Source organism: Panthera onca, chromosome A1 (assembly GCF_046562875.1).
Source record: "Panthera onca isolate mPanOnc1 chromosome A1, mPanOnc1 haplotype 2, whole genome shotgun sequence".
Classification (NCBI taxonomy): Eukaryota; Metazoa; Chordata; class Mammalia; order Carnivora; family Felidae; genus Panthera; species Panthera onca.
The window spans coordinates 64,719,109-64,741,750 of record NC_138339.1 but is presented as its reverse complement, the minus strand read 5'-3'; the positions used below and the strand labels follow the sequence as shown (position 1 = coordinate 64,741,750).

At 45.6% G+C, this 22,642-nt stretch overlaps 1 protein-coding gene across 2 annotated transcripts; it reads left to right on the top strand.

Moving 5' to 3' along the window:
• Nucleotides 1-5,962: 5,962 nt before the first annotated feature.
• On the top strand, nt 5,963-10,759 carry DRD1 (dopamine receptor D1). Of its 2 annotated transcripts, none has more exons than XM_060635061.3 (2): nt 5,963-6,131; nt 7,189-10,759. In XM_060635061.3, the coding sequence occupies exon 2, from the start codon at nt 7,690-7,692 to the stop codon at nt 9,028-9,030; it is 1,341 nt and encodes a 446-aa protein (XP_060491044.1). In that variant the 5' UTR covers nt 5,963-6,131; nt 7,189-7,689; the 3' UTR covers nt 9,031-10,759. The 2 variants fall into 2 exon arrangements, with proteins under 2 accessions (XP_060491044.1, XP_060491045.1); XM_060635062.3 differs by lacking the exon at nt 5,963-6,131 and adding an exon at nt 6,153-7,089.
• Nucleotides 10,760-22,642: the final 11,883 nt, after the last annotated feature.

Sequence of the window (22,642 nt, the reverse complement as noted above, 5' to 3'; positions counted from 1 at the left end):
TGTTGTATGGAAACCAATGGGGCAATAAATTTCATATATTAAAAAAAATAAAAACAAAGGCACTTTTGCTAAAAATAAATAAATAAATAAATAAATAAATAAATAAATAAAATAAAATGTCAACACTTCTATTTCCAAACAAGATGGCATAACCGGGCCTGGATCTATCCCGCCAACTGAAGCAGCCGATAAAATGGGCAGAATCTACAAAACGAAACAATGGTTTTCAAGACAGCAGACAGCAGGCGACAAAGGACAGGGACCCCAGAGAGACCGGAAACAAATAAGGCCCGCCCGACAACCACCCTTGCTTACTGACTAGGGATTTCCGGGCCATGGCGTGGGGCGGGGGTGGGGGGACACAGGTGGAGTCTGGTGGACTCCTTGAGTTGGAGAGACAGAATTGCAAGTCCAGGAGCACCAAGGCATCTAGAGGATCTAGAGGTCGTAGAACAGAGTACTGGAGAGGAGAGACATGCAGAGAAAGAGACAGAGAGAGAGAGAGAATTCCAGATTCCTTCAGAGTCCTTTTGAGCATTCGGCAGAGAACCCATCAGTGCATGATATGAGGAAATGGGAGTGTGATGATTATAAGGGACAGTATCTGGAACTCATACCGGGCCAGGAACAGTACTCGTTCCCACCAACCAGACTGGAAAATCTCAAAATTTGCAAGGTGTTTGGTAGAGTTCACAAAAGAATCTGGCCTCAGTCATGGCAAAGAATTAGCCCTGGACTAAATTCTGCTCTGGTTCTATCAAAGAGCCTTAAAAGCGATACCTGAAAGGATCAAACTGTTCTTAAGTATAAATGGGTTCTGGAGCAAAGCTCAAGGATATTTGTAGGAGTGTTAAAAGACCTAGCTAGCACCCAGACCAGATAAAATTCACAATATGTAGCATCCAATCAAAAATTGCCAAGCGTGAAAAGAATCAGAAAATTACAACCCATAATGAGGGGAGAAAGCAATCGATTGAACTGACATACAGGTTGGAATTAGCAAACAGGGACGTGAAAATAATTAGAGCTGTATTTCATAGAGTCAGAAAGTTAAGTGGGGGCATGCAAAATGTAAAAAAGACACAAAAGGAACTAATAGAAATGAAAACTACAAAATGTGAATGAAAAATACTCTAGATGAGATTAACAACAGTTTAGACGTCAAAGGAAAAAAAATATAGCGAACTTAAAGATACGGCAATAGAAACTATCCAAAATGAAACACTAAGGGAAATGAGTAAATAAAAGAGAATGGCATCAGTGAGTTGTATGTCAACCTCATATATACATCCAATATATACGTAATTGAAGAACCCGAAAAAGAGAAAAAAAAAGGGAGGGGGGAAGACAGAAAAAAAAATATTTGAAGAACTAATAGCCCCCCAATTTCCAAATGACACAAGAACTATAACCGGAACAAAAACATCTCTCAAAAACGAAGGATGTCATCCTGCAAGTGGGAAAGATGATACCAGAGGAAAGGAGGAGTCTACGCAAAAGAATATGAAGAACATCAGAAATGATATACAGGTATTTTCTCCCTACTATTTAAATCCCTTAATGACATAATTGGCTGGTTAAAGAAAAATGATGGTGTATTGCGGGGTTTATATCATGTGTAGAAGTAAAATGTATGCTAATTGGGGCACCTGGGTGGCTCAGTCGGTTGAGCGTCCCACTTCAGCTCGGGTCATGATCTCATAGTCCGTGAGTTCGAGCCCCACGTCGGGCTCTGTGCTGACAGCTCAGAGCCTGGAGGCTGTTTCGGATTCTGTGTCTCCCTCTCTCTCTGCCCCTTCCCCGCTCATGCTCTGTCTCTGTCTCTCAAAAAAGAATAAACGTTAAAAAAAAATTTTAAATGTATGCCAATGGCGTAAAGACTGCCGGGGAGACATGGAAGAATATTACCTTAGGAGTCTTAACTGTACATGAAATGACATCGTATCACTTGAAGACAGGCTTTAGACAGGATACATGATGTAAGATATAGATATGTACCCTCTGTGGTATGATACAAAATACGTATCGTATATATTCATATACACCAGTGCCTTATATAGATACATAATATATATCATGTAAATTGCATCATAAAACTCTTACCATATATATGATGTCAACTCTAAAGCAACGGTGAAAATAACAAAAAATGGTAGAGCATAAGGCAATGCAGGAGGTAAAATAGAATCTTAAAAACTATTCAGTTAAGCTTTAAAAAAATTTTTTTTTAATGTTTCTTTATTTTTGAGACAGAGAGAAACAGAGCATGAATGGGGGAGGGTCAGAGAGAGAGGGAGACCCAGAATCCGAAGCAGGCTCCAGGCTCAGAGCTGTCAGCACAGAGCCCAATGTGGGACTCGAACTCACAAATTGTGACATCATGACCCTAGCTGAAGCCAAGAGTCGGATGCTTAAGTGACTGAACCACCCAGGTTCCCCTCTAACATAATTCTTTTTTAAAAATTATTTTAGTGCTTATTTATTTTAGAGAGAGAAGGACAGAATGCAAGCAGGGGAGGGGCAGAGAGAGAGGGAGACAGAATCTGAAGCGGGTTCCAAGCTCTCAGCACAGAGCCGCATTCGGGGCTCGAACTCATGGACCGTGAGATCATGGCCTGAGCTGAAGTCGGATGCTTCACCGACTGAGCCACCCAGGCACCCCAGTTAAGCTTTAAGAAGGCAGAAGAAGAAGAGGAAAAAGGGGACCATGAACATAATGCAGCAACAGCACAAAATAGCGTGCTGAACTGCATCTCAACCATTATGCAAAGTAATATGTGTTGATTTAAAAATTTTTAATAATGTCGATTTTTGAATTCCGTAATAACTACAGGAGAAGAAAATTTGACATGGGATTAGAAGTTTCAGAGATGCTATATTTCTGGTCGAAAACAAGCATTCTGGTTACTTAGTCAAGGGCAGCCAAGCTTTATTATACTTTTTTCATTGACATTATAAACAATCCTTTTTGGTACAAAACCAGCTTTAGTAATCCTAAAGCCTCCCAAATTTATCATTTGTTATACCTGACGGTTCAGTTGTTTCATTTATTCTTTTATGAGCTTAAGACACCCCCGTGATAACATGCCCTTTGTATTGATTTACTTTTACAAACTCTAAATAAAAACTTGTTTAAAAGCATCATTTTCACTTCCTCCTTCCTGCAGTGCGTAAATCGCAGCAGAGCTTAAAAGACATGCCAATTTGGGAAATAAAGGTGCTTTTGTGTTTGGGTTTACATTCTCAGCATGATCTAGTGCTAATACCTGCTTGCATTTATATTCCTGTTCTTGATGTCTGTGGGGGAGATTTTTATAGAACAAAACGGAAGCCTTTGTTTCACCTTAGCTTCAAGAGAGAAAAAATGGAAGAAAGTCCAAATCTCTAGCCAAACTGTAAGTTCCTCTGAAATTCACCCTCTGCAAAGTGAAAAAAAAAACCATGAGATTTAAGCTACATCTTACTCCTTCCTGTTCCCTCGGCAATCGTATTCAAAAATCAGTGAACTAAGTCTGCTGGAAGGAGAGCTCAGGTATTTTGTCTTGGAATCCTAAGAAATGGTTCAACCCTCTTGTTTTCCTGATGACAAGAAGTAAAATCACCCCCTTGGGAATTCTTTCCTTCTGTAGGTGAGTTCCTGAGTTTTTTTGTGTGTATTATGGGTAAGGAGGAGATTTGATGGTCTGACACTGAAAATGGCAGACATTTACTTGTAGACGAGAAATACCTCTCAACCACCCCAGCAGTATTGTAGGTTGATTTGATCACCTAGACCTGTTGGGTGAATGCACTGAGAGAAAATGACAAAGGTCAGCGTGGGCTAGTTTGGAAAGAATTTAAGGGATTTTTCAAGCAAAGAAAGAGAGATTTTTGTTTTTCTTTTTCTGGAGCAGCTGCCTAGATTGGGAGAAGCGAGGGCAGGAAGGAGTATGTTATGAATGTCATTTGTTTCAAACAAGCTTTTGGGTGGTAGGTAAATTTCATATCAAATATTCCATATCAAATACCACGGAACTGGTATTTCATTAAATGTGATGCCACCTGAAACCTGTCACCACGGGGCTTTATTTAGATGAGACACCCCCCCCCCCCCCCCCCCCCCGTGTTTCCTTGTGGTTGTTGTCCTTATTTTAATGTTAAAAAGCAGTGGGCCTTGCTGGGGCTATAGGCTCCGGAGGACTTAGGCATCGGAGGCACTTCTCAAGGGCTATCACTAGACAGAAATTTCCCCCCTCAGATTGGCCTTATCCTGACCCCTGTCACCTCTATCTTGGTAGTATGTTCTTTTGGGGGGGTCTTCCCATATGGAAAATGCCAGGGATGCTCTCCCTCCCCTAGTCCAATCCCATCTACCCCTTATCATGGGAAAAAGACCCCACTCTTTCCAATGTTCCAGGGCTCATGCTGAATTTCTCCTACTCATGTATTTCCAGGTAGAATGTATTGAAAGCATTTCAGGATGGGGCAGTTAGAATGGGAGAGTTAAATGTTCAAGCTCACACGGCCATCTTGCATCAGCAGCCTATCCTGTAATTTGGACTTAGTAGTAAAAGGGAAAGGAAGAGGAAATGAAGTCAACAAGGGACTTGGGGGAATGATTGCTTTAAGGAAAACGATCTGGAAGTATTATGTTAAGCATGGCTTAAGTCTCTATAAGAATGTGGTTTTGGGAGCATGTATGTGGCTAATTTGTCTGTGACCTGGGCTCGAGGCTCATGGTGTCCCTGTGTGCGACAGCGAGGCTGAGGGTGGGAGCACAGAGGTGGGGGCGGAAACACCCCAAGGTCTGTATCAGGAACACAGTCCTTTCATTTAAAGCCAAGGTGCAGGTTGTACTGATTACTTGAATGGAATTATTAGGTTCTGGATTTTTGCAGAGAAAATTGTAGCTTCCGATGTGGTGCCGGGTTCTCACAGTGGAGCTAAGGCTATTGGTTTCCTAATGAGCCCTCAGGGATTTCTGCCCTGGAGGACTGAGCACCAACTAGGCTCAGGACCAAGCCCTCTGTAAATATCATCTCATTTAATACTTAGAACCATCCTGCTCTGTCCTCACCGTTTTAAAGAGGAAGAGTCCAAGCTTGGGGAAAAAAGAGAGCCCACACAGCCAGCAGTGGCAGGGTAAGGGCTGGAGGCCAGACAGTCTGGCATGCAAACCCCCTGCACAGGAAGGCGTGACGATAGCGCCATTTATGTACGATTAGCTCGAAGTCTGACCTGTGAGGCATAGTCCAGGGCAGCTGGGAAGAAGCTGGGGAGATCCTTCTCCGCTAGGCCCTCTTGCCTCCATCCTGTGCCCTATTTTAGACCTGTGGGTAATTACTTATTTAGCTTGTTGGCTCCGGCACTCGACCCGGAGCTCCCCGGTATACCGGCAGTGACGCATAAGTGAAAAGAACACGCAGGCGGGAGTCAGGCAGCCAGCACCTGCCCTAGCCCTGTGACTTTGAACACCTTTCTGAACCCCATTTTCCATTTGGGCAAAGGGGAGGTGAGCGGGCCTATGAGGAGGGATTGTTTTAAGGGGTGAACAACAGAAGGCGGGCGCCCGGGACACAGAGGCTGCTCAGCCAATGCCAGTTCTCTCTGGTCTCCTTGAGAATAAGGCTTGCATCTTGCTAACCCTATCTATCGCCCCTGCTCTTGGCACCTAATGAGTGCTCAGGAGAATATATCCATTCAGTGAATGCAGCTCCAGCAAAAGGAATTTTTCACCCTTATGAATTTTTAGGGGTGTCTCAAGCCCAATGAACCCTGAGTGAGGGATATTGCGCATCCCCTTTTCCAGATTCCGGCAGTGCTGGTCGAGGAAGTGCGGGTCCCGCGCGAATCAGGGAGGGAGCCCGGGCGGGTGAGGTCTGTACCTGCGAGGGCGCAGCCGGGCCTTGGGTCGCCGCCGCCGCCGCCGGCAGAGGGCGCCCCCGCCGCCGCCGGCAGAGGGCGCCCCGGGCCCGCTGAGCTCGTGGCGCTGGGGCTGGGGCGCTCGCCCCGCGCGGGGCGCAGGCTGCAGTCCGGCGTTGACCGCAGCCCGCGACGCGCCCGCCGCCCGGGCGGAGCTTGAAGTGAGCGCCCTCGGGGCGCAGCGGCGCGCGCCTGCCAGGCGCGCCGCTGCGCGGAACCCTCTCGGAACGGTGAGTGCAGGCGCCGGCGGGGCACCCCTCACCCTGGTTGGGGGACACTTGGAGACGCAGGTCGGACGGACGCGGGCTGTTGCAGGGTTTGGTATGCGTGGGAGAGTGGGCAGGGTCCCTGCTTGCGTCGGTCTTTGGGAAGGGCTTGGGGTCGAGCCCGGTGGGTGTCCGGCCGAGCTGCGCTTTTTGGAGACTCGGGCTTACTTGAGGTTCTAACACGGGGATCTCTCTCGCGGGCCCTGCCGCATGCTGTTCGGGGGTCCGGGGGTCCGGGGGTCCGGGGGTTGGCGGGTAACCCAGGGCGTGCGAGCGCTCACCTGGGCGTTCCCCACCCCGTTTCGCCCGCGACATCACCCAGGGAACCACGTGCAGGCTGTCGCCCGCAACTCTGCCTGTCAAGCGAAGCCCGCCCCCAGGGCAGGGGAGGGGACGCGGGGGCGAGGTGGGCTGTGCCCCGCGGGAACCCGGCTGGCCCGTGCGCCCTCCGGTGCCAGCTCGGCTCTCTTCGCCTGGTGTTCCCACGGGCTCCCGGGAGGTAGCGGACAGTGCGGTGGAGAGGCGCAGAGCCCTGCCTCGAGGGGCCGGAGGCCACCCAAGGGGCGCCCGGGCGCTCGGCCCCGGGGAAAGGCAGCGAGGAAGAGAAGCTGCCCAAGTGACTAGTCTTGGAGGTGCCCTCTCTCGAGGAGGAGCTGAACGCCCGGGAGCCCTTTTCCCGGGTGTCATTGGCTTGAACAGTCTCTGGCCGCTGGAGAGGTAGGGCAGCGCCGGCTCTGGGGGACCTGGCCCGGGATCATTTTCCGAACCTGCCCCGCGATTTTTGCGCATCAGAAGCCAGACCCGGGCTGCGCGCGCCGGGCAGGACTCCGGCGCGCCTCCTGGGCGTTGTGGTGCTGCGGCGCCTAGCGAAGCCCGCTTTCGGAGCTCCGGGGGCTTTTTGGAGACACAACCTGGAGGCAAGGTAGGTGGCTCGCTCTGCGTTGAATTGGGGTTGATGTGGGTAAAGCTGCGATCTGCTCAAGGCTTGGCGAACGACCTTTGCCTTCTTTTTGCTTTCTAGGGCGGATGGAGGGCTGCTGTGGAGCCAGGGACTTGGAGGAGTGAGGCGTGTATTTTCAGCTGCACCTCAGAGAGGAGAGAATTCTGTCACCACCAGAGAGGCAACCGCCCCAAAATGTGACCACGATTGACTAGATCCGCAGAGGCCTGGGAATCTCCGGATTGATAGCCTAGAATATGCTAAAAAGCCAGTGCTTTCCACTGGGAACTGAAGGGTCAGCTGGTGAATGCAACAGTGACCTGGAGCAAGGGAGTCAGAAGACAGTTCTAGAGAGCAGGGAGGACCTTCCAAGGGGCTGACGTGGGTGGCCAAGGGTAGGCTCCTGCCCCGCGATAGTTGCAGCCCTCTGATGGGATGCTGGTGAGGTCCTGCGGCCCCGGGAGCCGGTGGGGCTGTGCGAGGGGCCGCCCAGTGGGTGAGAACTGCAGGTTTGACTGACCTCTCATCCCTGCTTAGGAACTGGAGGGTGTCAGAGCCCCCCGTGTGCACCCCCTCAGCAAGATGAGGACTCTGAACACCTCTACCATGGACGGGGCTGGGCTGGTGGTGGAGAGAGACTTCTCCTTCCGCATCCTTACAGCCTGCTTCCTGTCTCTGCTCATCCTGTCCACGCTCCTGGGGAACACGCTGGTCTGTGCGGCTGTCATCAGATTCCGACACCTGCGGTCCAAGGTGACCAACTTCTTTGTCATCTCCTTGGCCGTATCGGATCTCTTGGTGGCTGTTCTGGTCATGCCCTGGAAAGCAGTGGCGGAGATCGCTGGCTTCTGGCCCTTTGGGTCCTTCTGTAACATCTGGGTGGCCTTTGACATCATGTGCTCCACTGCGTCCATCCTTAACCTCTGTGTGATCAGCGTGGACAGGTATTGGGCCATCTCTAGCCCCTTCCGGTATGAGAGGAAGATGACCCCCAAAGCAGCCTTCATTCTGATCGGCGTGGCATGGACCTTGTCGGTACTAATCTCCTTCATCCCAGTGCAACTCAGCTGGCACAAGGCCAAACCCACAAGCCCCTCCGATGGGAATGCCACTTCCCTAGGTGAGACCATGGACAACTGTGATTCCAGCTTAAGCAGGACATACGCCATTTCGTCCTCCCTGATAAGCTTCTATATCCCCGTGGCCATCATGATTGTCACCTACACCAGGATCTATAGGATCGCCCAGAAACAAATACGGCGCATCTCAGCCCTGGAGAGGGCAGCCGTCCATGCCAAGAATTGCCAGACCACTACAGGTAATGGAAACCCCGCGGAGTGTTCTCAACCAGAAAGCTCCTTTAAGATGTCCTTCAAAAGAGAGACTAAAGTTCTGAAGACCCTGTCGGTGATCATGGGGGTGTTTGTGTGCTGCTGGCTGCCTTTCTTCATCTTGAACTGCATGGTGCCCTTCTGTGGGTCTGGGGAGACCAAGCCCTTCTGCATCGATTCCATCACCTTCGACGTGTTTGTGTGGTTTGGGTGGGCTAATTCCTCCTTGAACCCCATCATTTATGCCTTTAATGCTGATTTTCGCAAGGCATTTTCAACTCTCTTAGGATGCTACAGACTTTGCCCTACCACGAATAATGCCATAGAGACGGTTAGCATCAATAACAATGGGGCTGTGGTGTTTTCCAGCCATCACGAGCCTCGAGGCTCCATTTCCAAGGACTGCAATCTGGTTTATCTGATCCCACATGCGGTGGGCTCCTCCCAGGACCTGAAGAAGGAGGAGGCGTGTGGAATGGCCAGACCCTTGGAGAAGCTGTCCCCGGCCCTGTCTGTCATATTGGACTATGACACTGATGTCTCTCTAGAGAAGATTCAGCCCATCACACAAAATGGACAGCATCCGACCTGAGCTCTGAGACGAATCCTGCCAGACAGGCTCACCCCAAAAGCCGGAGGAGACTTTCGGTGGCTTGTTCTTAGGAAACTAAGGTGCGGTGAGGCCCTGAGACGTCAGGCAAGCCCCCCTCTGCTGCTTTCCCTCAACACACAACTAACCACGTTTTAAAATACATTCCAGTGTGTTTTCTGTGTTGTTCGTAGCGAATCAAAGAGGGACATATATGAAGTGAACGTTCACAGGGACATGTCTTTGGCTCCAAAGTTATTTTTAGAAACTGATTCTTATCTTAGGACTTAAAATATAGGGCAAAGAATCAACAGTGAACGGCATCGATTTAGAAAATTAATCCTTTCCAGGACGGAAGGAAATGAGAAGGGTTGAGTTTGCTGTGTACAAACAGGTGCTAACAGATGTCCAAGCAAAGTTTTCCGATTGTAAAGGTAGGTGCATGCCTTCATAAATTATTTCTGAAACATAATTAAGCCTTACAGTAGGAATGGGATTTTTTTTTTCTCCAGACTTGAGAGATGCTTTGTTGATACTGGTTTTATTTATTTATTGTATTATGTGGGTATTTTTAATTATTACAATAAATCTATATTTATCATATGTCATAGGATAAACTTATGAGTTATCTGAGACCTTGTTCGTCCATCTAAGTAGTACCTTATTGGCCAGTGAAATAAACACACAAACTCTCTGAGATGCTAAATGCCCGTGTATCACTTCCAGCAACACAGCAAAGACTGATAGGAAATGAAGTTGTGATAATTCCTTAAAGTTCATGGGCATAAATAAATAAGAGGGGAGAACTGACAAATGCCGTGGATGTTTTTCTGGAAAGATTCTGAAAAACTTAAAAAGGCATAGCTACTACTGTGTTCAGATGTTTTTTAATGACAGAGACTTTCGCAGGAGAATGATTTGCAGTTCTGTAAATATCTTTAATAAAAACCAGCTTAAGAAGAACCTGACTTGAAACTCATGAGCTTAGGTGGTAATAAAAAGTATGTGCCACTTTGTATTTATGTAAAATAATTGGCCCTCTGTGTCTTTTCTCATTTCCATGTCAGATAGCTTTTCCGAACCAAACAAATTGCTGTCCTGGTTAAACATGTGTAGTGAAGACAGTAGGTTTCCTTAACTCTTGCGTGACAACAGTCGCACCAATGGACAAAGGTCAAATCCTGCATTTCCGTCTTACCAGGTCAAAGTGCACCACTCAGTGGGGTGACTTTTTGTAGTGCTTTAATCTGAAATTAGAATTGATTTTTTTTTTTTTCCCTAGTCTAGATGTTAATAGTGTACTAACTAACGAATAGTGCCTCATTATCATCCTCGAGTTAGACACTTCTCTGGGTGGAAAAAACAGGAGACCCCTTCTGGGTGGGTGTGTTAAGTGCCCCAAAGCCATCAGTATCTCTTGACAAATGCTAGCTCCTTCTCTGTGCTTCAGAATCAAGTTCCTATCTCATCATCTCAACTGTATAAAGTATCAGTATAGAGTCTCTCTTGCCAGATACTCATTCACGTGGGGCGTTTCAAGAGGATTTCTTTGAAATGTTTACAAAGTATTGTTGACAAGCAATTTACTTAACATTTAGATGAAATGGGTCACAAGAAATAAATTGACTGAAAAGTATCTCCTGCATCAGGTCCGTGTTATTTATGCATTGTGAATGTTTCTTCCTTTTATTGCCTGTATGCTTTCTTACATATAATAAAATTATTTTGTGAACTCAAATCAACCCTGAATGGGCTGTGTCGTGTTTGTTAAATGTATTTTAAAAACTAGGCTGCTTCAGACCTACAAGTAAGAAAACATGAGCATTTTTGAGGATAACCTTACTTTTGTTTTTCTTTTTAATGGAAATTTCTCCTGTTACGTATGTCACATGTTGCCTTTGAATATTTAAACAGGAAATGTTTTTGATTTCGACTATATACTCTCAGGGTGTTTTTTTTTCTGTCATAAAACATTTTTTAAAAAGAAACTCTCCTCACGTGAGGGATTACTCTACTTTTCGTTTCACAGGTTTGAAAGCTTTCTAAAATCTCTGCTTTTTTCTTTCGAAGAGCCCAGAGATGTTAAGTAACATAAAAATCACAGAAAAAACTGTGGCTCTCTGTGGGTTATGTGGGCCCTCAGCTTATGTGGCAACCACTGTATTTATGGGTAGTGCTTGTTTTAAGAGTAAAACATAACAAGAATTTCTTTCTGGAGGAAATACACAGGTTGTGATGTTGGGCTTATCAAAATACCTTACAGGGCATATCCCTCAATCCTGCTTAACCTGCTTAGTTTTTTTCATCCGGAAGAAGGAGAACGCCTGAACAGCAGGGGAATGTAGAAATTAAGGGTTAAGTTTATAATTTGGAACATCACACAACAGATGGTCTCTTTTTAAATTCCATATTTGCCTTCCCCAGGCTTTGGCATATAATGAACATATCTAGAATAAACACCATGAAGCATGATGCCTCTTCTCTCTGCTTCCTGGCTTTCTGGATATCTTTATTCTTTGCAGTTTGATTCTGTTCCTTAATGAATAGTCTGGCAGCACCAACTGTGACACTCAGGGTTGTCGTTGTCCAACCACTGGAACATGGCACAAAAGCCATCACTGTTTATTTCCTCGGCAGAGCGAAAAAGACATGACATGTCTAGAAACGGTATTAAAGAACTGTAAAATTTAGTACACCGTGGATGAGACGGTACTTTGGGTTCCTGGCACGCAGGATTGATGGAAGTATTTTATGATGCATTGGTTCCCCTGGCAGAATCAGAGAATTTCCTGTACAACCATAAAAGTGAAATCACCTGATGATTTTCATTTCATTTTTAGCTTAAGGCTTAGTAATGCTAACTGTACGTGAAATACTTTAGCAAGATAGAGGCAGTTGAGAAAAGGCGTGCTTTCTCCCTTTCTTTCTAAAAGAAGATGCCTTTCCTGGTCACATAGAGGCAGGACTTTTGCTGGTGATGGAACAACAGGAAGTCTTATGGAAGGGGGACTGAGCACGGGGCTCCAGTGGGTGTGTGGCAAAGTCACTGGTTTCTCTTGGGACCTACGCAGGCACAGTCTCCGAGGCTTCCTTGCCCTGATTTATTACCCAGGAGGAACAAAACCTGTGCATCAGCTTCTTCAGTGGAGGGATCAACCCCCGAAAGCAAATCGATATGTAATCCAACTTCAGGGACTTTCTGAATTCTCCACTCTCGGGGGGGGGGGGGGGCTCCGACGTGACTCCCGCCCCAGCTTGTTCCAGTAGCATTTCACCTCGATCATTCCACCCCCTTGGAGCCAGTTCACGGACAGGGGCCTGGAATTCAGAAAACACAGGCTTTGTTTCTGACAGACAAGGGTTCACCTTGCAGCTACCACTTACAAGCTGTGTGACAGTAAACAGCTGTCTATACCTCTCTGAGCCTGTTCACCCATTTTTGGCATGGAAATAAATACGCAGGCTCTTGTGAGGGTTTAAATGAAGCTAGTAATGTCCATAAGGGTCCAGAGCAGTGAAATGTTGGGCTCACTGGTTCTTTACGGGATCTCTAATTTGAAGGAGTTGATGATGACATTTATTGCATTGGTAATAATGGACCTGCTTTTCATTTGTCTTCTTGCATGTTTGCTCGAAGCAAATGGAAATGTACTTGTGGTTTGGGATTTTCCCAGACACTATTCTAGTTTGCTGTGGTTCTCTGGTATTCCAGAAGCAGGCAGCTGTTAATATCTGCGTGGTTAAGAGAACTGCCTTAATTTATCATGAGATACTGACTTAAGAAACCTTTATCCATGATGTTTCAGTCTATGAGACCGACTTACCTTGCAAAATTTGTTACAGAAATAATGAGCTGATGGCTGGTTGCCTCTGGGCTGTTAAAACTAGGACCTGGTCCTCTGCAGGATCTGGTTACTGTGGTCATTTGAAGGAACGAACCCAGTGGATCACGAGATTGTAGCATTATATAGATTAGATGCACCTCTGTGGATTTCTTTGAGATTTCCTGGATGGAAACCTGATATCATTTATTTTTATAGAGGATTGAGGGATGGCGAGTATTATAGCACAGAGAACCCCCCTGAGATTTTGTTACCAGGCCAATCTAGCCATCTTGCCTTCTGTCATGTTAAGTAACTTCCATGTGATGTATAGAATTAAAAAAAAAAAAGCAGCATTTGGACTTTAGACTGTTACATCATTCAAGATTTGGGAGTTGTAATTTAAATAGTATTAGAAGCTCAAGAATAATCTCTGGTTTAAAAGGGTTTAACTTTTTAATCACTATGCGACCATGTACAAAACCACTTAAATTCTTTTTTCGTGCTCATGGAAGAGATATCCTACTAGCTCTCAAAATTGGTAAACGTTTTTAGCCACCAACGAGGAATTTCCCTGAATTCTGTCCGCAGAAGTGACCCCACCTAGCAGAAACACTAGCAAAGTGGCAGGTGGTAGTGGGACCTAGGAGCACTGAATTGAGGGGCAGAGTTTTTTTTTTATTTCATTTAAAAAAAATTTTAGGGGCGCCTGGGTGGCTCAGTCCATTAAGCGACCCACTCTTGATTTCAGCTCAGATCATGATCTCACGGTTCATGAGTTCGAGCCCCACATCTGGCTCTGCACTGACAGCTTGGAGCCTGCTTGGGATTCTCTCTCTCTCTCTCTCTCTCTCTCTCCCTCCCTGCCCCTCCCATGTGCACCCTCTCTCTCTCAAAATAAATAAATAAATAATTTTTTAAAAAGATAAGTAGTTTGGATAAACTACAGCCCTTGAAAATAAGTGTTTTCATCTCTGTGATAACGGGGTTCGAAGAGATGATTTCTGAGATATGATTTTGGCTTGACAATACTAGATGTGAGATCCATCATGGACAAAACAGGGGTCTGGTGGGTTTCCCATGATGCATTTCCCAAACCTCCATTCTCTTGGCCATTAGAGTGATACTTATAAAATGTAAATAAGACTGTGTTATGCCCTTGCTGAATATTTTTCAATGACTCCCAATTACTTGCAGGCAAAAACAGTCATGCAAAGCCCGTCGTGGTCACGCCCCTGGTGGCCTCTGATCCCTCATCTATTGCCATTACCCCACTAACACTGTTCCTACAGACATTCCAGACTTCGTATACAGTCTGTGTCATGTGCAAAGTCCTTTCTTGCCTTTTATGCCTTTGCACAGGCTGTTCCTTCTGCCCAGAACACCCTTCCCTGCTGCTTTTGTCTGCCTGATCCTACCAATCTTTTAAGACACAGTGGGACACACTTGCAGAAGGCCTTCTTTGCCACCTTCTTCTTGCCTCTACTTCTCTTATTTCTTTCCAAGGGCTTACCTTGCTGTAATGAAATAATCTCCTTGCTTCCCTATCTTTCTCCCTAGATGATGAGCATTTTGAGAGCAAAAGCTGTTTGATTTTCTTTCCCTTTCTCTAAATATTTCTAAGCACCCAGCTCACTGTCTGGCTTACAGGATTTGCCCAGTAAGCGTTTGTTGAATGAAAGAATGAACACGTCCAAACAGGATATTGGAGCCACACGTTTAGTGAAATTTATTTCGGTGGGGGGGTTAGTACAGACGTGTAGGTCTGCCAGTCTCTCTCTAATGTCTTTGGTCTCTCATCTCCATGTGGTCTTTGAGGCTTGCAATTCCCTGATGTCTGACATGACATGTGCACACACACACACACACACACACACACACACACACACAGAGTGTTTTGTATGTAATTGATGCTACTTGCTATCAGTAACATTTTTTGAGCGCTATCTGTGATTCAGGTCATGTGCCAGATGCTAGAAATGAACCCGACGCCGTCCCAGTCTTTGAGGAGTTAGAAGTAGAGACAGATAGCCAAATAAGCCATCACCAAAGAATGTTTTAAAAGTAAGATGTATGAAGAAAGAAAATGGCTTTTTCCAGGCGGTGCACATAGCTTCATTCTATTGAGTGCCGGTAACCATCTGCCCGTATCATGCCAAGCACTGTCCATTCATCGTCTCATTCTGTCCTCACAGCCATCCTGTGAGGTGGGCACCAGTATCGTCGTCCCCACTTTACAGGGCAAAATAACAAGTATTCAGAGAGGGCATGCAATGTGTCGAAGGTCACACAGCTAGTAAACTTTTTTTTTTAATGTTTATTTTTGAGACAGGGAGAGACAGAGCATGAGCGGGGAAGGGCCAGAGAGGGAGACACAGAATCCCAAGCAGCTCCAGGCTCTGAGCTGTCCACACAGAGCCCGACGTGGGGCTCGAACTCGCAGACGGCGAGATCATGACCTGAGCCGAAGTTGGAAGCTCAACCGACTGAGCCACCCAGGCGCCCCACACAGCTAGTAAATGAGGGGGCAGGATTGAATCTGGGCCCCACAGGCTGTCAAATTCATTGCTTTGGGGTGGTCTCCACCCTCTGCAGGAACCCCCTTCCAGTGCATCTGGAGAGTTAACCAGGTGGTCTGGTGATAATTGTCGGGCATGCATACAAACCCCTCCTTCACATCCTCCCTGCAGCCCTATGTACCTGTTTATGGCTCTCAAATAGACTCTGATGGCACCCCTTTGCTCTTCCTACAATGGGGACACCCTTTCTCCTGTCGTCTTCATCCGTTGGAGCCTCATCTCAGGTGTCAGCCTGACTGGGAATCCTTCTCTGGCCTTCCATCCCCAGGCTGGTGTCCTGCAACGGGGCATGCATTCTGTCGTGTGCTGTCGTGTCTCCTGTTTCTCAGGGCAGCTCCCGGAGGCACAGACTGTGTCCTTTTCAACCCTCTATTCTCAGTGCCCAGCACAGCCTGGCACACAGGAGGCATCTGAGTTAATATACTTTTTCAGTGAACGAATAACTTTATGAAAAGGCTTAGGTAACTGCTTATCCACACACCTTAATTTTTACTTAAGGGCTGAGCCTGCTAAAGTTATAAGGGCTGATCTCTACTGAGTTAGGTTTCTCCGTCAAGGACACAAGCACAGAAAAATAATTGGAACGGTCTTTAAACGGCAAGCTCGGACTCTCTCTCGCATCGATGTGCACGGATAGTGGGTGACCAGCTCTTTCACACGGGAGAGGAAATGTCAACCAAATGTCACCAATGTGTTCTGAGATTATCTAGCCGCATGCATGCTGTTTTGAGACTCAGTTTTTAGGTCAGATGTATTTAGCATCATAAACATGTTGACTGTAATTTAGATAATGTCCAGTCCCATTTGTAAGATGCTGCTTTAACACACATCGCTGTTGGCTGTTTAACTGGGTGGGGGGGGGGGGGCGGGCAGGAGAGAGCGCCACGTTAATTCTGCCAAAAACAGCTGTGGGTTTTTCCTAGCTTGATGGTGGGGTCACCATAAAATAGTGCTTCGGTTACAGGGGAAGATTAAAGAGAATCTGCTCTGAGAGGGGACCAGGGGCAATAAGGTGACAGTTGGTCTAAAAAGCTTGGCCATAATACTTTCAAAGCAAAAGCAAATTTTAATGGCATTTTGAGTAAGAATCCATTGCACCCATATTGAAATTAAAGCCTCCTTGTTGGCTCATGCAATTTAGAATGTCGCGCCGGGACGAAGCTCCATCAGCCGGGTAGCAGAACCTCTGGGCTGGGCTGGCCAACAGGCAGTTTCCTGCTCTGCTCACAGGAGTGTGAACTGATCTGGCTGATGGGAAGGGGAAGCTGGTAATAGCAACCAAACTTACAACATGCACACGGTCTGATCTAACAGTTCCACTTCTGGGAGCCTGGCTTACATCCATCCTCACCTACGTGCTCAGGGATGCCCGTGTGAAGGGCGCACCCCTGCTTGTAAGAACCTGCCAAAGGCAACCTAAGGGTCCCGTGAGAGGGGAACGCATAACGAAGATGTAGGATGTCCGTGGGGAGTGGTAATTAAAAAGAAAGTGGATCCATATACACTGTGACAGAAAGGTTTTCACGAAGGGGAGAAGCAAGTTACGAAATTACATGGATGATACGATCCCTCGTATTTATTTATTTACTTATTTATTTATTTTAACGTTTATTTTATTTTTGAGACAGAGAGAGACAGAGCATGAACGGGGGAGGGGCAGAGAGAGAGGGAGACACAGAATCGGAAGCAGGCTCCAGGCTCTGGGCCATCAGCCCCGAGCCCGACTAGGGGCTCGAACTCACGGTCCGTGAGATTGTGACCTGAGCTGAAGTCGGACGCTTAACCGACTGAGCCACCCAGGCGCCCCGATCCCTCGTATTTAAAACAATACAGGGATTCTATGTTTCTTATGTAACGTCATAGAAAAAGATGTGGGAAAATGCCCACCCTGGTAAAAACAGTAGTATCTCTAGGGAGAAGAGTGAGCTTTGGGGACAGCTTTCAATGTTTTTACTTTGTATATTTCTTGGTTTTTATAAGAAGCGTGTGTTTAGGTATATTAGGCCCGCAGTTAAACGATGTTTGAAAGACACAGGCTGAACTGATGTGAGGCGTGTTGAGTTCTAGTTGTGGCTGCGGGGGGCAGAAGGGGAGGCTTGGGGGCGTCCTGGAAAGAATGACCTGTCATTGACCACCTTATGTGCTCACGTGTGAACATTTCTGGATTGATCGGCCGGGCCTGATCTGGCTGAGGCTGGGTGAGGCTCTGGACTGATTCGTGGATGCTCAGGGCCCCGGGCAGGGTGGGAGCTCCTGAACTGCCAGCTCCAAAGCCCCTTCCCTCCCCTCAATCCCCGGACACGACCCTCCTCCACTACACGGGGGTCTTTTCCACACAAATCTCCTTTTTTACTGAGCTTCCCCGGAGCTCAAATTTGGAATAATTTTGTTGATCAAACGCATCTCATTTAGAAAATGATAGGATGTGTGGACTTTCGATTGGAAAAACAGAAAGCATTTTCTCTGTTCGGCTTTTGGGAAATGATGAAACCCCGGCTTGGGGGTCACGAGTGAGAGCCCATCTGAAGTCCTGGGAGCTGACAAAAAGCAACCCTTTCTGGAGCCTGGGCTGTTTTAAACCTTTGCAGACCCTACGCTACTCTTTCATGTGTTGTCCTGTCACGCATCACATCAAATGTATAAAGTAGCTCTCATGTCCTCTTAAATGTAATTTTTTTAAATGTGGTTTTGAAATTATTCACAATTTCCATCTTGGAGTTATTTTGTCATATTTTGAACCAATGCGTCCCCCCCCACCGCCCCAGTCTCAAACATTTCTGGACCCCTGGCAGGGCAAGAGAGGCCACTGCAGCTGAAGTCTCTTGCTCTCCAGCTGAGTTATCGGCACACAAGCGTTTTAGGGCCTCTTCTAAAATGCGGTCTACAAGGTTAATACAAACCACTTCAGATTATTTTGAAACTGAAAAACATCCCATCGTTTGTTCTCAGGCTTAACCTTTTGGGAGACTGTCAAATTCTATTTTTCTCATCGTTGACATAGATATTAAATGTTTTAGTGATATTTTTACGTTAAATGCTCCCACAGGCTCATTTTAGATGTTTCCAGAGAATAGAAGGAAGGCTTCAGGTGGTAAATTCAAAGTTTGAGGATAAAAACGTTTAGGGCAGGTTTGAAGGAAAAGACAGCCTTCCTTAGTGGATCTTGTATTCTAAGAGGAGGAAGAAATTGAAGTGTGAGAACTCAGAGTCAATAACCTAGAAGAGAAAAAAACAGCAAGTCAGGTGCGCAGGGGAGGCCGAGGCTAGATATTGATCAGGGACAGTGGCTAATGTTCAAATGTGGACAGTGGCCGTTAAATAAGTTATTTCAGGCACAAGGTTTGTATGGGAGAGGGTCTTTGGGGACCTCGTACGAGGATCAGTTCATGTTAATGGCTGATTTCCTTGGGGAGACTGAGGTTACTTGTCACATGACCTCTGCTCTGACTTCCTCTGGCTTCACAGTAAGGAGCAGTGAGGGGTAGGTGGTCAGCTTTATTTCTCTTGTTTTTCTGCCCGGGAATTTTCCAAATTCCAGAGAAGGGGGTAGGGGGAGGAAGGAGGGAAGGGACGGAGGAGGAGGAGGAGGAGGAGGAGGAGGAGGAGGAGGAGGAGGAGGGGAGAGCTGGCAGAGCACCAAGTTTGAGATTTGTCAAGACAAATCTCATCTCACTTTTTAAAACTGACTTTTTACTGACATCTCACTTTTTAAAAACTCAAAACTGGGGGCGCCTGGGTGGCTCATTCTATTAAGCGTCTGACTTTGGCTCAGGTCATGGTCTCACGGCCTCATGAGTTGGAGCCCCACATCAGGCTCTCTGCTGCCAGCATGGAGCTGGCCTCAGATCCTCTGTCCCCCCACCCCTCTCCTGCTCACACTCTCTCACTCTCTCTCAAAAATAAACATTAAAAAAAAGAGAGAAATCCTGAAAAAAACGTTATTTTAAAATAGCTTTCGACTTATAGAGAAATTGCAGATAGCACAGAGAGTTCCCAGGTACCCCACCCCTGTTTTCCTATTGTTAATGTCTCACATTAGTATGGTTACAATGAATGAGCTAATACTGATGTTTTCTCACTTACTAAAGTCCGTGACTTACTCCGATTTCTTTAGTTTTTAACTATGTCCGTTTTCTCTTCCACAACCCCAGCTAGGATACCATGTTACATGTGGTCACTGTGTCTTCTTAGGCTCTTCTTGGATGTGACAGCCTCTCACACTTCCCCTGTGTTTGATGGCCTGGCAGTTTTGAGGGGCATTGGCTAAGTATTTTATAGACTGTCCCTTGGTCGGAAACAGCCTGTTTTTCTCTCTTCCTTTCCGAAGGCACTTAGGTCAGCCCTTTTTGTTCTCCACCCCCTTCCATGAGGTTATTTCATACGTTTACACTCCAGTTACATTCTTATGTTACAGTCTGCATTTCATCCTGGAATCCTCTGACCTCATGTTTGATTTTTTTTTTTTTTTTTTTTTAATTTCCATACACTGGGAGCATCTGGCTGGCTTAGTGGGAGGAGCACGGGACTCTTGATCTCAGGATCATCAGGTCGAGACCCGTATTGGGTGAGGAAATTACTAAAAAAATAAGTAAAAACACGTAAAAATTTTTCTATACATTAAGATGTGTTCTTGGTGCTGTTCGAAGGGATTTGAAAATGGCATCATGGCTTGTATCTGGCATCATAGTACCATACACAATCGTTGTTTTATTTTTCCTTTTTTTTTACATTTTTTAATATATAATTTATGATCAAATTGGTTTGCATACAACACCCAGTGCTCATCCTAACAGGTGTCACAATAGTTTTAATGCCCTTACAGTTATCTCCTCTATGCTTTACTTATCCAAGCCTCCCCCTGCCAAGCTGTTGGTAACCACTAACCTGTTTCTCTCTAGGTTCACCTTTTCTAGAATATCATATAAATGGAATCATACAGTATATGGCCATTTCAGACGGGCTTCTTTCATTTGCTGAAAGATCCTTGGTTGCTTCTAGTTTGGGGAAATTATGAAAAAAAGGTGCTATAAATTTTTGCATGGAAGTTTATGTGTAGATGTAAGTTTTCAGATCAGTTGGATAAATACCTCGGGATGCAATTGCTCATAAAATTCATAGAATGAGCTAGGAAATATTTTCTCTCCTTCTGTTTTCTGGAAGAACATGTAGGGAATTGGCATTACTTCTCCTTTAAATATTTAATGGAATTTAGTAGTGAAACCATCTGGGCCTAGTGCTTTCTTTTTTGGAAGGTTACTAACTATTGATGTGATTTCTTTAACAGATAAAGGGATTGTCAGGCTGTGTGAGTTTGCGTCTTTCCAGAAATCGGTCCATTTCATCTCAGTTATCAAATTTGGGGCATGGAATTGTTCATTTATTATGCTTTCAATGTCTGTGGAATCAGTCGTGATGAACTTTCATTTCTCAGATTGCGATTTGTGTCTTCTCTCCTTTTTTCTTGGTTTATCCATTTTTTGTCAATTTTATTGGCCCTTTCAAGAATTGCCTTTTGGGTTTGTTGATTTTCTTTAAAGCTTTTCTGTTTTCAATGTCATTGACATTGATTTCTGCTCTCTATTTGTTATTGTTTCTTTCCTTTCGTTTACTTTAGGCTCATGTTACTTATGGTTCTCTAGTTTCTTAAGGTGGAAGCTTAGGATATTGATTTGAGATCTTTTGTTTTTTTGTTTTTTTTTTTTTCTTCTTCTTCTGGAATATGCATTTAATGTTATACATTTCCCCAGGAGAACTGTGTTTGCTGCATCCCACACGTTTTGGTAATTGTACTTTCTTTTTAATTTTTTTTAGCGTTTATGTATTTTTGAGACAGAAACGGAGCACGAATGGGGGAGGGGCAAAGAGAGAGGGAGAATCTGAAACAGGGTCCAGGCTCTGAGCTGTCAGCACAGGGCCCGACGCAGGGCTCGAACTCACGGACCGCAAGATCATGACCTGAGCCGAAGTCAGCCGCTTAACCGACTGAGCCACCCAGGTGCCCCTTGATAATTGTATTTTCATTTTCATCTAGTTTGAAATACATTTAACTATGCTTGAGCCTTCATTGACCGATGCATTCTTTAGAAATGTGCTGTTCAATTTACAGATATCTGGGAGCTATCTTTTTGTTCTTGCTTTCTAGTGTAATTGTATTGTGGTCCGAGAGCATACTTTGTATGTTTCTATTCTTGAACAATTTTTAAAGAGGTGTTCTGGTCTATGGGCTAGGAAATAGTCTATCTTCGTGAATGTTCCATGTGAGTTTGAGAAGAATGTGTACTCTGCTCTTGTCTGATGAAGGATTCTGTACGTTCTACACATACAAATAGGCTAAGTGGCATAAACAGACTCAGAACCAGGTCTGTCTGTCCAAGTGCAGTAAGTTCATGTTATGTTGCACCTATAAGTCAAGTTTTGCCCTGGAGATTTTTCAGGTTATTATTATTTTTTTTTTTTTTAGTTTATTATTTGTTTTGAGAGAGAGAGAGAGAGAGAGAGAGAGCGCGCGCATGGGTGGGGCAGAGAGAGACAGAGAAAGAGAGAAAAGAGAGAAAGACAGCCTGACACGGGGCTTGAACTCACAAACCATGAGATTATGACCTGAGCTGAAATCAAGAGCCAGACGCCTAACCAGCTGAGTCCCCCAAGATGCCCCTTTTTTTCAGGCTATTTGCAAATTTGTCAAAAACGTTAGGACTGATGGCATTGCAGAGGAAAAAATTGAGGCACATGAAATGAAAATCACTTGCTTGAGATCTTTCTGCTCCTAGGTGCCACGTCCCAGGACTGACAGCAGCACTGCTGTGCTTTCTACCAAACGCCGTCGCCCCAGTTGCTCTGGTTCTGGGATGATTGATTAATTGGAGTTTTATGGAGGAAGAACTCATCCTCTTTTTCAATCTAGCTGATTTAATCAGTGTAGGTGGCAGCAAGACTTACACAGGTGAAAAGAAAAAGTCATCTTTAACATGAACAAAAGGAATGTGGGAGGAACCAGGCAAGAATGGATTAGTAACAGGGTATGGGGCTAAAGAATGTGACATTTGAAGTCAAGGGCAATTAGAAAAGAAGTTTTAGTTCCAAAGAAAATTAAGTATTCTGAGGAAGAGGGAAGAGAACTGAAGTTTATTGGTGTCTATGTATCGGGCACTGCTCTGGGCACCTTTGCGTCCATCTCCTCCCGTAACGATCAGAACAAGCCTATGAAAGGTACCC